This window comes from Myotis daubentonii, chromosome 10, assembly GCF_963259705.1.
Source record: "Myotis daubentonii chromosome 10, mMyoDau2.1, whole genome shotgun sequence".
Taxonomy (NCBI): domain Eukaryota; kingdom Metazoa; phylum Chordata; class Mammalia; order Chiroptera; family Vespertilionidae; genus Myotis; species Myotis daubentonii.
In genome coordinates, this window is record NC_081849.1 from 30,592,619 (window position 1) to 30,609,157 (window position 16,539).

The 16,539-nt window shown below is 44.5% G+C and overlaps 1 protein-coding gene across 2 annotated transcripts in view; it reads left to right on the forward strand.

Moving 5' to 3' along the window:
* The window catches only part of LOC132211432 (aldo-keto reductase family 1 member D1-like), a 52,595-nt gene that overhangs the window by 17,872 nt on the left and 18,184 nt on the right, over positions 1-16,539 (forward strand). For both annotated transcript variants that reach the window (XM_059656112.1, XM_059656113.1), the window contains exons 3-4: positions 6,708-6,824; positions 13,027-13,104. In XM_059656112.1, coding sequence (XP_059512095.1) covers positions 6,708-6,824; positions 13,027-13,104 — 195 coding nt within the window. The remainder of the gene's footprint in view (positions 1-6,707; positions 6,825-13,026; positions 13,105-16,539) is intronic.

A 16,539-nucleotide genomic window follows, 5' to 3' on the forward strand; every position in this document is an offset into this window, starting at 1 on the left:
TATTGTCAGGACCTACGCCAAAGCAACCTGTCCAAAGCCAGAAAGACTTTTGAAAACTGACTTATCTTAAATTTTTTAAACTTTTACATTATCTGAATAATTTATCCTTGTTTGTTTCTTGCAAGAATGAGGTTTTTAATAATCACCAAGAAAAATGAACCCCAAAATTTCCTTCTGGTAAACATTTAAACCTGTTGCAATATCTATCATGTTGGAAAAATCACACTGAATTAAATCAATTATTTCATAAAGTTAGCATGAATTAACATTTACAAAATACTTAAACAGTGCCTATTATAAAGCTAGTACTATATGGCTTTTTTAAAATTAAAATATAAAAAAACACAGAATTTTCACTGACATTGGGTGGCAGCAATACCACCAAAGGGGCCCACAGTAACAACAAAAAACATTTTCCCACTATGCTCTCCATCTGAAGTTTTCTCTTGTCTTGCTTTCAAGGCTAAAAAAATAAAATGATTGCCTGACATCTATATAAATAAAAATGTAAATGTTAGTTTTTCAAAATCTTAAATCTTTGAAATTTTGAAAGTATGTTGCATTCGAATACTCCCGTGTTTTTATATACCTACTAGGGGCCTGGTGCACGAAATTCGTGCACTGGGTATGTGTGTGGGGGGAGAGTGTCCCTCAGCTCAGCCTGCCCCCTCTCACATACTGGGAGCCCTCAGGCATTGACCCCCATCACCCTCCAATCGCAGGATCATCCCCTTGCCCAGGCCTGATGCCTCTGGCCTAGGCATCGGGCCTGGGCAGCGGGGACCTGCAGTGGCAGCGGGGGGCGCCGCGATTGCGCGGGCTCCGCCCCTGCCCCTGCAGGATGCCTCTGGCTTAGGCGTGTGGCCCGGGCAGCGGGGACCCGCAGCTGCAGCGGCCCCGCGATCGTGGGCTCCACTTTAGGCCCAGGCAAGGGACCCCTAGCTCCTGGGACTGCCAGCTTCGACCGTGCCCAGCTCCCATCGCTGGCTCCACCCCTACTTCCTGCTATCACTGGCCAGGGCGGAAAAGGCACCTGATTCTCCGATCATGGCTGGGGGGCAGGGCAAAGGCGGCCCCAGGGCTGCCTCTGCCCTGCCCCCCAGCTCTTAGCTCCCCCCTGGGTTTCCGATCACTGTCAGTGGCAGGGGGCTTCTTCCTGCTTTCCCTTTCGCCTCCCTGCATTGTGCCTACATATGCAAATTAACCGCCATCTTGTTGACAGTTAACTGCCAATCTTAGTTGGCAGTTAATTTGCATATAGCCCTGATTAGCCAATGAAAAGGGTATCGTCGTACGCCAATTACCATTTTTCTCTTTTATTAGTGTTGATTATAGAGATGTCATACCTGTGACAGGTAAAAACATGCTTTTTTGAAAAACAGCGCCATCTGTTGGACAAAAAAGCAACACACGCTATACTAAATATTTTACGCAATCTCTATATCTGCACAGACAATGGAACAACAAAAAATATTGTACGCCCACAAGCATTGTGAAATTAAACATATTAGGAACGTGTGCTTTCTCTTTTCTTTCTTTCCATTTAACCAGACTGAGCCACAGCAACGCGTTGCCGGGTACAGCTAGTAATAAATAAAAGATCAAGATCACATTTTACTAATTTTGCTTTCCCTTACTTGTGACAAAAGGGGTAGAACATTTTTCCCCACTGAAATCTTTCAGCAAATTTGATGCTTCAAGATGTACTAATTTATCGTGAGATGCTTACTACCCCTCAGGAACTTATGTGTACAGACTTTAAAAGTACACATGCTTCTCCTTGACAATCCAAGCCTTATTCTTTCATTACCTGACTCTTTCAAGAATGAGTAATTTCTTTTTCTTTTTTTTTGTTAACCTATCTAAGTTTATCTTATTAACTTTTTTTCCAGATATATATATGTTTGTGTGTGTGTATACACACACACACACACACACACACACACACACACACACACACACACTAGAGGCCCGCTGCACAAAAATTTGTGCACTCAGGGAAGGTTGCTCAGCCCAGCCTGTGCCCTCTTGCAGTCTGGGACCCTTCAGGGGATGACAACCTGCTGGCTTAGGCCGGCTCCCCGGGGGATTGGGCCTAAGCTGGCAGTCAGATACCGCTCTGGCAGCCCAGGAGGCCTCGGGGGATGTCAACTTGCCAGCGAGGAGCAGGCCTAAGCTGCAGTCAGACATCCTTAGCACTGCTGAGAAGCGGGAGAGGCTCCCACCACTACTGGTATACTGGCAGCCGTCAGCCTGGCTTATGGCTGAGCAGTGCTCCCCCTCTGGGAGCACACAGACCACCAGGGGGCAGCTCCTGCACTAAGCGTCTGCCCCCTGGTGGTCAGTGTGTCATAGTGACCAGTCACTGCCATTCGTTTTGCTGTTAGGGTCAATTTGCATATTACCCTTTTATTATATAGCATAGAGGCCTGGTGCATGGGTGGTGGCCTGCTAGTTTACTGAGAAGGGTGTACCGGATCAGGGTGGGTGTCCCGCTAGGGTGCCTGGCCAGCCTGGGTGAGAGGCTGAGGGCCGTTTTCAGGCTGACCACACCCTCTTCAGGGAGAGGGGTCCTGCTGGGGTGCCTGGACAGCCTGTGTGAATGGCTGATGGCTGTTTGCAGACTGGCCACAGCCCCTTCAGGGTGGGGCGTCCTGCTGGGGTGCCTGGCCAGCCTGGGTGAGTGGCTGATGGCTGTTTGCAGACTGACCACAGCCCCCAGCCAAACAAGCTCCCAGTGGAGGCTGGCTGGAAGCAGGTATCTGGGATTTATTTATCTTCTATAATTGAAACTTTGTTGCGTTGCGCGGAGGCCACAGCCAACCAGGGCAGGCAGAATGCTTGGCTTCCTCCATCGCCAGGGCAACCAAGCCTCCTGCTTGCTCCTGCACCATGACTGCAGGCCACCATCTTGGTTGGTTTAATTTGCATATAGTCACTCTGATTGGCTGGTGGGTGTACTTGAGGCAAAGCGGAGGTACGGTCAATTTTCATGTTTCTCTTTTATTAGATTAGACTAGAGGCCCAGTGCACCCCGTCACACACAGAGCCGCAGGGCGATCAGGAGGTTGGGGAGCTCCCCCCTGTCACACACAGAGCAGGGCTGATCAGGGGGTTGGGGTGCCTTCCCCTGTCACAAACAGAGCAGGGTGGATAGGGAGGTTGTGGCCCCGCCCCGTCACACACAGAGCCACAGGGCGATCAGGGGGTTTGGGTGCTGCCCCCTGTCATGCTGATCCCAGTGCCAGGAGGCCTCGCGGCTCTGCTGATCCCGGTGCTGGGGGGCATATTACCCTTTTACTATATAGGGTAGAGGCCTGGTGCACGGGTGGGTGCCTGCTGGTCTGGCCTGAAGGGTGTCCTGGATCAGGGTGGGGGTCCCACTGGGGTGCCTGGACAGCCTGGGTGAGGGGATGATGGCTGTTTGCAGCTGGTCACACATCCTTCAGGGTGGGAGTCCCCACTGGGATGCTTGGCCAGTCTGGGTGAGGGACTGAGGGCTGTTTTCAGGCTAGAGGTGACTGAAGCTCCCAACAGCTCCTTTTTTTCTTTTCTTTTTCTTTCTTTTTTTTGTTCTGGGCCAGCTTTAGCTCTGAGGCTCCAGCTCTTACGCATCCGCTGCTGAAAGCAGGTATTTGAGCGTGACTAGGGGTGGCATCGCAACCTCCTGATCCACCCTGCTCTGTGCATGACAGGGGGCGGTGCCCCAACTCCCCAATCGGCCCTGCTCTGAGCCCGATCAGGGGCTGCACCTAGGGATTGGGCCTGCCCTCTGCCACCTGGGAGCAGGCCTAAGCCAGCAGGTCGTTATCTCCCAAGGGGTCCCAGACTGCGAGAGGGCACAGACCGGGCTGAGAGACCCCCTCTCCCCTCCCGAGTGCACCAATTTTTGTGCACCGGGCCTCTAGTCTATATAATAAAAGCCCAGTGACCGTTATGGTGAACTGACCAAAACGACCAGTTGCTATGACGCGCACTGACCACCACGTGGCAGACACTCAATGCAGGAACTGCACCCTGGTGATCAGTGCACTCCCACAGTGGGAGTGCTGCTCAGTCAGAAGCCGGGCTCACAGCTGGTGAGCACAGTGGTGGTGGCGGGATCCTCTCCCGCCTCCACAGCAGCGCTAAGACCAAGCAGTAAGGAGTGATCAGGCAGGAGGTAAGGTGCGAGCAGGCAGGCAGTTAGAAGCTAGGGGTCCCAGATTGCAAGAGGGTGCAGGACAAGCTGGGGGCCCCCCACCCGCACGAATTTCGTGCCTCAGGCCTCTAGTATATATATAAAAACCAAATGTGGAAATTGTCCCCTCGGGAGTTCAACTGGGAGACTGGGAGTTCGATTGCTCACTATGACATGCACTGACCACCTGGAGGTGGTGCAGAATGAAGGAAGGACCCGAAAAGCAGCCGGCAGCTGGGGAAGGGAGGCCCTGGCTTGCAGCCGGATGGCCCTGATCGGACCTGATCTTTGGCCAGGCCTAAGGATCTTACCCGTGTACGAATTTTGTGCACTGGGTCTCTAGTTGAGATATAATTGACATACAACATTATGTGAATTTGTGTGCAACATGTTCATTTGAAACACTTATAGATTGCAAAATGATTACCACCATAATGTTAGCTAACACCTCCATCTCTTCACATCATTACCATTCCTTTTCTTATGGTGAGAAAACATTTAAGACCTATTTTCTTAGCAACTTTAAAGTATACAATAGAGTACTATTAACCTGAAATACCATGCTGTATATTAGCTCCTCAGAACTTACTCATCTCATAACTAGAAGTTTATACCCTTTTACCAACATCTCCCCATTTCATTCATGGTTACCTGTCTAATTGTTGGCCTCATTGTGGGATAAGTCTGGGGTCTCATACCCTGCTGTGTTGGTGACATTATCGTTTAAAATAGACATCCCGTAACTTCTTAGTAGGAACTGACAAAATTTCCCTGGAGTCTGAGTATAACCAAATGAGAACAAAAGACCAGTAAATCTAAATCTTTGCAATAATTTAAAACTTCACCAGCTTCTGCATTGCCCATAACAATGTGAAGGATCCAGAGAAGATGTCCACACAATCATATTTCTTGCTCAAATGAAGCACATCCTTTATCAGAGTGACATGAAAGTAAAGGGGCCAGGTCAGCACAACTATTCAGGTACATGCTCCCTAGTTACACAGTGAGGAAAAGTTTAAGTACTGAGAGTCAATTAGGAAATTAGCACTGCATAGAGGAAGGCTTGTCTCCAAATTAGGTCCTCTGTGGTTCAGGGGAATCTTTAAGTCTCGGGTCCATTATTCCTATTTTTAAAATAATTATTTATCTTTCAATTACAGCTAATGTGCAATATTATATTAGCTTCTGGTGTACAACCCAGTGATTAGACATTTAAATAACTTACAAAGTGCTCACCCTGATAAATCTAGTACCCATCTGAGACCATACATCGTTATTACAATATTATTGACTATACTAGAGGCCCGGTGCATGAAATTCATGCACTCTGCGGGAGGGGGGGGTGGTCCCCAGCCTGGCCTCTACCCTCACACAGTGCATTAGCCCCACGATCGATCTCCCCAAAGAGGTAGGCCCCGCCCACCCATCCAAAGCTCCTCAATGGATTGCCCCAAAGAGGTAGGCCAGAGCCAGGGGTCCCGCCCTTGGCATCGCCACGTGGAGCCACAGGACCTGCCTCAGTGCCACACACACAGCGTCGAGTCCCCACCCACCCACACGCATCTGCTGCACACGCAGTCTCCTGGTGATGGATTGTTACATTGTGACAGTGTGAGGGTGTGACATCCATATAGGCTTTTATTCATATAGATTCCCTATGCTATGCTTCACATCCCCAAGACTATCCTGTTACTACAAATCCAATTTGTACTTCTAAATCCCTTCATGTTTTTCACACATCCCCCCAACTCTCCTCCCATCTGGCAACCATCCAAATGGTCTCTGCATCTGTGAGTCTTTATCTGTTGTTGCTTGTTGATTTAATTTTGTGTTCTAGATTACAGGTATAAGTGAAATCATATGACATTTACCTTTCTCTTTTTGTCTTATGTCACTCAGCACAGTATCCTGTAGGTCCACCCATGCTGTTGCAGACGGCAATATTTCATTCTTTTTAATGGCTCAGTAATATTCCATTGCATAGATGCACTACTTCCTTATCCACTCACCTACTGATGGGCACTTGGGTTACTCCCATATTTTGGCTATTGTAAATAATGCTGCAATGAACATATGGATACATATTCTGGTATTATATTCATTTTTAAAATATATTCTTTTAATTAATTTCAGAGATGATGGGAGAGGGAGAGAGAGATAAAACATCAATGATGAGAGAGAATCATTGATCAGCTGCCTCTGAACGCACCCTACTGGAGATTGAGCCTGCAACCCGGGCATGTGCCCTTGACTGGAATCAAACCTGGGACCATTCAGTCCTCAGGCTGGCACGCTATCCACTGAGCCAAACCTGATATTATAGCTAAGGCAGTTCTGATATTATAGTCTGATAAAGTTGTACTACGGGTGTCAAGAGTTATATCAGCTTATCCTATACTCAGATGAAACTTCAGCATAAACATTTTTATGCAGTAAAATGAATGAATGCATCGTAAAGAATAAAGAGCTGCACCCTTTACTTTTAAAGAGAGTGGATGTCACAATGATCCCCTTTTTATTCTTTCAGCTTTGGGGTACAGATTTTGACCCAAAGAGAGTCCTCCCAAGACTGCAGAAGACACTCCAGGACCTCCAGCTAGATTATGTTGATCTTTACATAATGGAAACGCCCATGGCTTTTAAGGTGAGTTCAGACACCTAAAGGTTTGGCCTCTGCTCTTTGGCAGCCATGAGCCAGCAGCCATGTGCACAAAGCTAGTTCATTACTTAGCACCACAGAATGTTATCGTTTTGTTACTGTAGGTCAGACAGCACTGACCTAGCCTAACAAATGCCCAGAAACATTACGTGTAACAGACTCAGGCTTGGATCCCATGGTTCTTGATTCCGAATCCAATGCACTTTCTATTACAACATATCTTTACAACTGTAGTTTAAATTGTCTCCATCAATCCATCACATAGTCACCAAAGGATACTCCATATTTTAATTGTCCAGCATCCAGACACACCCTTCTTCCCACTCATATAGACTTGAAAATATATCTGCATGACAAAACGCAAAATAATATATACAACTGAAAACTTACCTTCCACCCCCAAAAAGGGAAATAACCCAAAGAATGGTCAAGTTTTTGGGGTGTCAGCAACAAGATCATGGTGATAGCTATTCCTCTGGTTCAAATGCACTTCTTCCTTAAACTTTCTCAATCTATGGACTCTGTGTTAATTTAACCACCAACAACACATCCTTACTGCTTTAAAATGTCTCTGAGAAAGGAGAGACGAAAAATGAAACTGGTCATTGAGGTGCCCAGATTTCCTTCACACAAGCAACCTGGCTGCCCTTGTTCTGTTCTCTGGAAGCTCTTTCCTTGATGACTCTTCTCCATGGTAACATCCAAAAGGGCCTTTGGTAAAGATTCCCCTTTTGCATTCTTCAGACGAATTTGCAAGCTTCACAGTGGCCTTGGTTAAGCAAAGGCTTTTAATGGCCAGTTTGGGATTTTGTGGACAGTCTATATCCCTTAAAAATTTCCTTGGCTTTCAGTAAATTCACATTCAGTCAGCTCCATTAAAGAGTAATTAAAACTAGAAATCTTCCTGTATCTAATCTTTAGCCTGTGGTTTCTGCATCTGAGTAAAGAAATATCCTATCCGCCTCATCTGATCAGTCCTTAGCTTAATGCCCCTTCTGACTTGAAATAATACAAAACAGGGAGGCACAGGTCATGCATTCTTTGCACCCAGTCTCCATCTCATTGGATGGTGCTCCTTTGTTGGGTGTGGCATCATTGGCCTGAGATCTTGTCTTCAGAGAAAAATGGACAAGGATTCTCCCAAAGTCCAATTTTATTTCCCTCTAGGATTCTTACCTTCCTGTCCTGGCTGACACAGACTTTTCTAACTCTAGAAGGCTCAGAGCTGAACTTCTGCTATTTGGGGAGGAATCTAGAAGCAGAAAGTACCTGTTTTATCAAAATATGATCTTACCACTCATCTTACAAGCCAAGTAGCAATAAACACATTTATATTTCTTCAGTACCTGACTGAAGACTGCAAAAATGGCCAACAAACTCTTAACACCCAATGTTTTCCTACTAAGTGCCCTAAAGCTCCAATCTTAGTATGCCCATTGTCAGTCTCAGACACAGCAAGGCAACAATTTAACAAGATGCCATGCTATTGCATAGCAAGAATATCCAATTCTCAGCTGGAGAATCCTCACTATCCACAATCCCATACTGACCTAGGCAATTCCACACTCTTTGTTCATTACTTGGTATACCCAACACCTTTGTTTTAGTCAGAACTCTTGTTATAAATAGCAGAAACCCAACTCAAATTGGCTTTAGCAAAAAAGGGAACTAAGAATTCCAAGGCATATCTAATTCCAAAGGACTGGATCCAGAAGTTGAAACTATGTTTCTATACTCTGGCACTTTCTCAAAAATCTCTTTCTATATGATGGCAAATGCCCATTGATATGCCAATCCTTCCTTGTCAATACAACTTAAGAATTCAGAGGAAGAGCCCGGCTGGCGTGGCTCAGTGGATAGATTGCTGATCTGCGGACTGAAGCGTCCCAGGTTCGATTCTAGTCAAGGGCATGTACCTTGGTTGCAGGCACATCCCCAGTAGGAGGTGTGCAAGAAGCAGCTGATCGATGTTTCTCTCTCATCAATGCTTCTAACTCTTTATCTCCCCTCCCTTTCCTCTCTTTAAAAATATCAATAAAATATTTTTTTGAAAAAAAGAATTCAGAGGAAGAGAGACTACACATTAAAACTCATAAAGAAACACAGATCTGCCTTGCTTGGGTCACATAACTTTTGCTGACTAATCTTTGTGTAAGGGCATTGGTGTCTGACATCTGTGGCCAAGAATTGGAGCTGGGTCAGCCCACACAATGTGTAATGAGTTCCTCTATAAAGAAGGCTAAGGATAGTAGAAAGAAAAATAACCGATTTCCACTGCACTCAATAATCAGAGGTCACGTAGCAAGCATGGCGGTATGAAGCGGGCTACAGATTCAGGGCACCTTGTTTGAATCCCAGCTCTGTCAGATGTGAGCCAGATGACTTGGTCAAGTTATGACCTGATCCTTTTACATATCACCTAAACATGTTCCAGTGGAAAGAGTATGAACTTTGGAGTCACACAGAAGAGGGACTGACTTTCAGTTTTATTGTGTATTAGCATATTGTCTTTGATATTCCTGAACTTTCCTTCAATTTCATAATTGGTAAATTGGAGACGATACCAACTCATTTGCCAAGTGTTATGAGGAGTCACTAGTATTATATATGTGAAATTACAGACACAGTGCCTGACATTTTATAGCTAATAAAATGTTATAAAATCTTCAGGTGGAAATATATATTTCAATATACAGAATATCTTCAGTTCACAAAAGAAAAGTTTGAGGCCCCAGGCAATGAAATAGGTAACTCAGGTTTAAAATCCATCAGACTGAGACCAGATCCTGGATCCCCTGATGCCAATCCCATATTTGTTCTTCTACACTGTACAGCCCCTTCTGCCTTATGCTTTTTAAATGAGGAATGGCATTTTTAAAAGACAAATGAAGTTACCGATGGACAGGAATGAGAATCAATAGCATGGATTTTTAGAGGGTTGAAATATTCTTCTAATACTGTCGTACAGTAGGAGCAGGAGTAGAGGGAGAAAGACCATGGAATGATTCGGATGAGGGATGAGTAAGGTAGGCACAATGGAAGCTTAAGAGGAACATCATGTAAATAGCTAACATGGGCTCAGAAATGATAAGGACTTAATAAAAATCGGGGTAAGTAAAAAATATTTAACACAGTGTATGATAGAGGCATAAAACCATTCTGAGCAGAAATAAAATTGGGAAATGCAAAAGGCAAGAAATAAGGAGAGAGACTGGAGTGGAAATGTGGGCCATCGTGTTGAGAAGTACAAAGAGCTTGGGAAGCAGAGACAGAAAGGATAATTAACATGAATGGTTATGTGGCATGGAGGAATAAGTGAGACAGGAGGAAACTGAGCCAAAATTGTGTTTGCTAAGTTATCACGAGGGGAAAGTTTTGTCAGGTGAGATGCAGAAAAAAATATATATATAATGAATTTTGTCCAATTGCTTGATTTTCAATAAAAATTCCTATTATCCTAAAAAGACCTCAATGCTGCCAACCATACCAAATAGACATTGTATCCTCATATTATTTGACTAGAGGTCCAGTGCACCAAATCCATGCACTTAGGGGGTCCTTCAGCTCAGCCTGAGTCCTCTCACAGTTCAGGACCCCTTGGGGGATGACCGTCTGCTGGCCACCACCGCCACTGCACTTGCCAGCCATGAGCCCAGTTTCTGGCTGAGTGGCGCTCTCCCTGTGGAAGTGCACTGACCACAGGAGGCAGCTCCTGCATTGAGCATCTGCCCCCTGCTGGTCAGTGCACATCATAGCAACCGGTCCTTCTGCTGTTCCATTGATTTGCCTATTAGGATTTTATTATATAGAACTAGAGGCCCGGTGCACAAAAATTTGTGCACTCTGCGGGGGAGGGGGGTCCCTCAGCCAGGCCTGTGCCCTCTCGCAGTCTGGGACCCCTCAGGGGATGACCACCTGCTAGCTCAGGCCCACTCCCCAGGAGATTGGGCCTAAGATGGCAATCAGACATTCCTCTGGTAGCCTGGCAGCCCTCGGGTGATGTCCACTTGCCAGCGGGAGCAGGCCTAAGCTGCAGTCGGACATCCTTAACGCTGCTGATGAGGCAGGAGAGGCTCCCACCACCACCGCTGTACTGGCAGCCATCAGCCTGGCTTATGGCTGAGCAGAGCTCCTCCCATGTGAGAGCACCCTGACCACCAGAGGGCAGCTCCTGCATTGAACATCTGCCCCCTCCTCGTCAGTGCACATCATTGCAACCGGTCCTTCAGCTGTTCTGTTGATTTGCCTACTAGGATTTTATTATACAGGATATCTTTCAACACAGTTGACCATTATCTCCCGTACACTTCTTCTTCTTGTGACTTCTATAATACCACCCTCTCTTGACACTTTGGCATCTTCTCTGCCAACCTCCAAATGTTGTTATGCCCTGAACAGTACCTCTATTCTCAATATTCTTGTCTTAATGAGCCACCCTGTGTCTATAAATGACTTCATATAGTTGCAAGGATTGATTTTTATTTTATATGTAAGGGCTACCAACTTTTGTCTACAGCTATGGCATCTTTCTAAGCATCTTTCTGAGATTTCTCTGTTCACCTGCCTTCTCAAATAGCCACTTGAACATTTGATCATTTCAAACTCAAAATATTCATAAAAAACTCTTGATTGCTAACCCAAACTCAGGAAATGATTACCACCATCCACCCAAGGAGCCTAGGAATCATCTTTCATTTCTCTCTATTCCATTTTGAAGCCCATAAGAAATGAGTCCCATGTTTAGATACAGCCAAAAAAGAGAAATCTGAAAGATAACGTTCCACACCAGCAGCCTTAGTTGGGAAAGGATCACCCAAAAACCAGAAAAGGGGAGTTGACACTAGCTATGGTGTGAAGTAGGAAAAAGAAATGCTGAACTCCTGGAGGTCCCCAAAATGAAAGGAAAAAAACCAGTGAGCAAGTCTGTCAGAACTGAGAAGTAACATGCCGTGCTCTCCTCAACTTTGGTAAGGCTAGGCTGTCAAAACACTGAGTCTCAAACTCTGCTATTTTTTGTAATATATTTTACTGATTTTTTACAGAGAGGAAGGGAGAGGGATAGAGAGCTAGAAACTTCGATGAGAGAGAAACATCGATCAGCTGCCTCCTGCACACCCCCCACTGGGGATGTGTCTGAAACCAAGGTACATTTACATGCCCTTGGCTGGAAGCGGACCTGGGACCCTTGAGTCCGCAGGCTGACGCTCTATCCACTGAGCAAAACCGGTTAGGGCTCTACTATTTCTGATGAGTAATTCTGTCATTAGAAGAAAATTCATGGCTTAAGAACAATAATCTGTTGATAAATAAAGGGAAACTGAATGCCAGTACCTATAGGATAATGAGATTAATGTGTCACATATTTTGGCAAAATGAAAGAATTTTTGGACAGTGCCATAAAAGTAGTAAATATATATGTAAATATAATTTATTATATAATTATATAAACACTAGAGACCCGGTGCCCAAATTCGTGCATGGGTGGGGTCCCTCGGTGTGGCCTGTGGGGATTGGGCCCCAAGCTCGTGCCCCCCGCATCACAGCCCCAGCTCGCAACCCCATCCTTGCAGCTCCCACAGCCCCACCTGGCACCCTGCCTTGTCCTGGTGCTGCGCCATCACCTGCTCTACCATCCTGCCTGCAGGGCAATTGATTGGGGTCAGGCCACCTGCCCTACTCCCTCAGCGCCTGGGAGCCGGGCAGTGGCCCCACCCCCTGCCACCGCTACTGCTCACTGTCTGGTCACTGGGCAGCAATCAGTCATAGCCGCCCTGCCCCTCACCTGGCTCCTCAATGCCTGGGAGCCAGGCGGCAGCCCCGCCCCTTGCTGCTGCTGCTGGCACTGCGCACTCACCTGCTCCACCAACCCACTTAGGTCCCACTTTCATCAGGTCCCATTAGGGCTGGTAGCGTCTCCACTGCCGCCAGCTGCTACCACTGTGTCACTGACACCCACCATTACTGTGCCACCCCCTGGTTGTCAGCGCACGTCATAACGAGTGGTCAAACTACCAGTCAAGGGGACAATTTGCATATTAGGCTTTTATTATATAGGATATAAATAATTAAACTTGAATTGCTTTCCCAGAGCTAGGGTATATTGGCCTAAAGACAATTCAAATTCCATCATTTCAATTCCCAGAGATAAATAAAAAGAATTACATTTGTTTTTGTCTTACTTTCTCAGCCTGGAGAAGAAATTTTTCCTACAGATGAGAATGGCAATAGGAGAGTTCACAAGACAAATCTGTGTGCTACTTGGGAGGTAAGTTCAAGTGGGCCTTGTATTCTTTTATTTTAAAAGACTACATTTTTGAATTGTGACCTGATTATTCCTATTTGATTTAGGAAGAGATGCAGCATTTACCATCCCATTCCAAATTCTGGAGTCTGGGAATATACTCTAATGAGTACAGTATCTCTTTCTAATGGGTGTCCCCCTCTAGGTAACAGTTGAAGACCTGAAGGGTGGAGTTGTTTTGAGGGGTGAAGAGGCAGCTACTAGTTTTCTGGTGCTTGGGGCTCTCTACCCAAGAGACAATATACTGACTCCTGATGTCATCGGAGCTGAGTAATTTGGAGTCTGGTGTTTCCCTCTAAAGGTCTGCCTGACAGGTTAGCCAGTATCCCCAGGAGAAAATAAGCTCATTGCTCAAAATAATAAGGTATTTATTTCAAAAGGAAACAACATATCTCAATTACAGATCCCAACATAAACAGAACAGAGAACCAAGGACGTTTAAATTAGCCAATTAATATATTAAAGAGATAAGAAAAGATATTAGCAATGAGAAATAAGAAAACATTTTTTAAAAACAAGCATTAAGTAATAATTAGGAAAGCCGAAACCGGTTTGGCTCAGTGGATAGAGCGTCGGCCTGCGGACTGAAGGGTCCCGGGTTCGATTCCGGTCAGGGGCATGTACCTGGGTTGCGGGCACATCCCCAGTGGGGGGGTGTGCAGGAGGCAGCTGATCGATGTTTCTCTCTCATCGATGTTTCTAACTCTCTCTCTCTCTCCCTTCCTCTCTGTGAAAAATCAATAAAATATATTTTTAAAAAAAGTAATAATTAGGAAAAATAAAATACAATGCAATAGATGGGATAAATATGAAATGGATATAAAGAAAAAGGGATCAAACTGAAAGATCAGAATGAGGAAATCTCCCAATATGAAATAGGAAAAGACAAGAAAAAAATTGAATATGAAAGAAAAGCAAAGAGCTGTACAGTACTTAGAATTTTCAGAACTCACATAATAGAAAAACAAGAAAGAAAGAAAAAGGTAAAGAGGTAATAGTTAAAGAAAAAAAACAGAGATATTGAATGAGCATAGATTACCAAAGAGTGAAGAGAAGGAAACCCACACCTAGACACAATATAGAGAAATTTAAGAATATCAAATATAAAGACAATGTTAATGCTTCCAGAGTATATCAAACAAGTCAGTAAAGGGGACAAAATGGAATAATAAAAGATAATCCAAGACAAGGCAGGAAAAGAAAAAAGGAAGGTATATGAATAAATGAGGAAATAAAAAAACAAATACCAAGATGAAAGATTTAAACTCAGTCATATCAATAATCACAGTACATATACATATTTAAAACAATGCAGTTAAAAGGCAGAGGTCAGAATGGACAAAAAGCAAAACCCCACTATATGTTATATACAAGAAACCCATTTTAAATAAAAACGTTTATACAAACATGTTTAAAATCAAAGGTTTAAAAAATTATAGGACAGGAAAAAATATAATATGCTAACAGTAATAAAAAGAAAGCTGGAGTAGCTATTTTAATATCAACAAAGATTCCAGAGCCTCTTTATTTCCAGGGATAAAAAAGTTTGTTTTATAATAAAAAGGTAATAAATCCTAAACATCTATGCACCTAATAACAAAACTCCAAAAATACATGAAGCATAAACTAACAAAACTGAAAAGGGAAAGGCAATAAAAGAGTCATTCATACTAGTATATAATTAGACTAGATGCCTGGTGCACAAAATTCATGCATGGGGTGAGGGGTGTACCTCAGCCCAGCCTGCACCCTCTCCAATCTGGGTCCCCTCGGCGAAAGTCCAACTGCCGGTTTAGGGGATCGGGCTTAAACTGGCAGGTAGACATCTGTCTAACAATCCTGGACCGCTGGCTCCTCATCACTCACATGCCTGCCTTCCTGGTCACCCGTAACTGCCCCCACCCCTTGCTGGCCTGATCACCCTCACTGCCTATGCAGGCCACCCTGATTGCCCCAAATTGCCCCCCACACCAGCTTGGTTGCCACCAACTGCTCCCCCTGCTGGCTTGGTCGCCCCATACAGCCTGCTGTTCAGTCATTTGGTCATCCCTCACTAATCCTCCTGCTGGGCTCGTCGCCCCCAACTGCCTCCCCTGCCGGCCTGGTCACCCCATGCAGCCTGCTTGTTCAGTTGTTTGGTCGTCCCTCACTAAATCCCTGCCAGTCTGGTCATAGGCAGCCATCTTGTGAGGGCATGAGGGTTAATTTGCATATTACCTCTTTTTTTAAAAAATATATTTTATTGATTTTTTTACAGAGAGGAAGGGAGAGGGATAGAGAGTTAGTAACATCGATGAGAGAGAAACACCGATCAGCTGCCTCCTGCACACCCCCTACTGGGGATGTGCCCACAACCAAAGTACATGCCCTTGACTGGAATCGAACCTGGGACCCTTTAGCCTGCAGGCCGACGCTCTATCCACTGAGCCAAACCAGTTAGGGCAACATATTACCTCTTTATTATATAGGATTGGTATCAGTTTTGTTTTGATCAGTTCTGTTATATTATCAGCAGCAAAAGAGATAATAGAATAGTATTACCAAAGTATTAAAGAATAAAGAACATTGAAGTTGAACTTCGTATCCAAACTGTAAGACAAAAATGATGCATGATGCAACTATTTTCTGATCCATACATTGCTCAGAAGTTTTGCCACATAAAGACCAACACTGAAAACTATTACTAAATAAGAGGAGCAAAACTGTAAAAGATGCTTCAAGAAGTGTATAAACTGAAAGTAATCAAATCAAATATGATATAGTTTTTATTATCTATAAAATTATTTAATATTAAAGAGAGAAAAATATACCTATAATAATAGGAAATGAAATTCTGCATAGACTATTAATATCATAGATGTTGGGGTGAAGGTAAATCAAGGGATGTGTGAGCATATAAGTTCTTATATTTATTAAAGGAAGGATATAGTATAAACTTTTTAAAGGGAAGTATTAAAAAGAGATATAAAAGTGGGAAAAACTGAAGAAATTAAGATGGTAGAAACAATCCAAATATATATATAGTTACAATAAATATGAACTAAATTCGCCTACTAAAAGGCACAAAGATTGACAGATTAGAGTTAGGCACATCTAAACATAAAGGCATGTGAAAAATTAGGCTAGGCCTAATTTTATATTAAAATTTAAAGGACGGAAGCGGGGGGAAATCTTATCAGTCTAATACTTAGAAAAAGTTGTATAGTGATATTAATCCTAGAGGCCCAGTGCACGAAAGTCATGCACAGGTAGGGTCCCTATGCCTGGCCAGCGATCAAAGCCAATCAGAGCCTTCTGGCTGCCGGCTGAGCCTTCCTTCTTTCCACGCTGCCCGCTTGTGGTCAGCACACATATCGAGGGGTCCAACTCCTGCTTGGTCAAACTCCCCAGGGGACAACT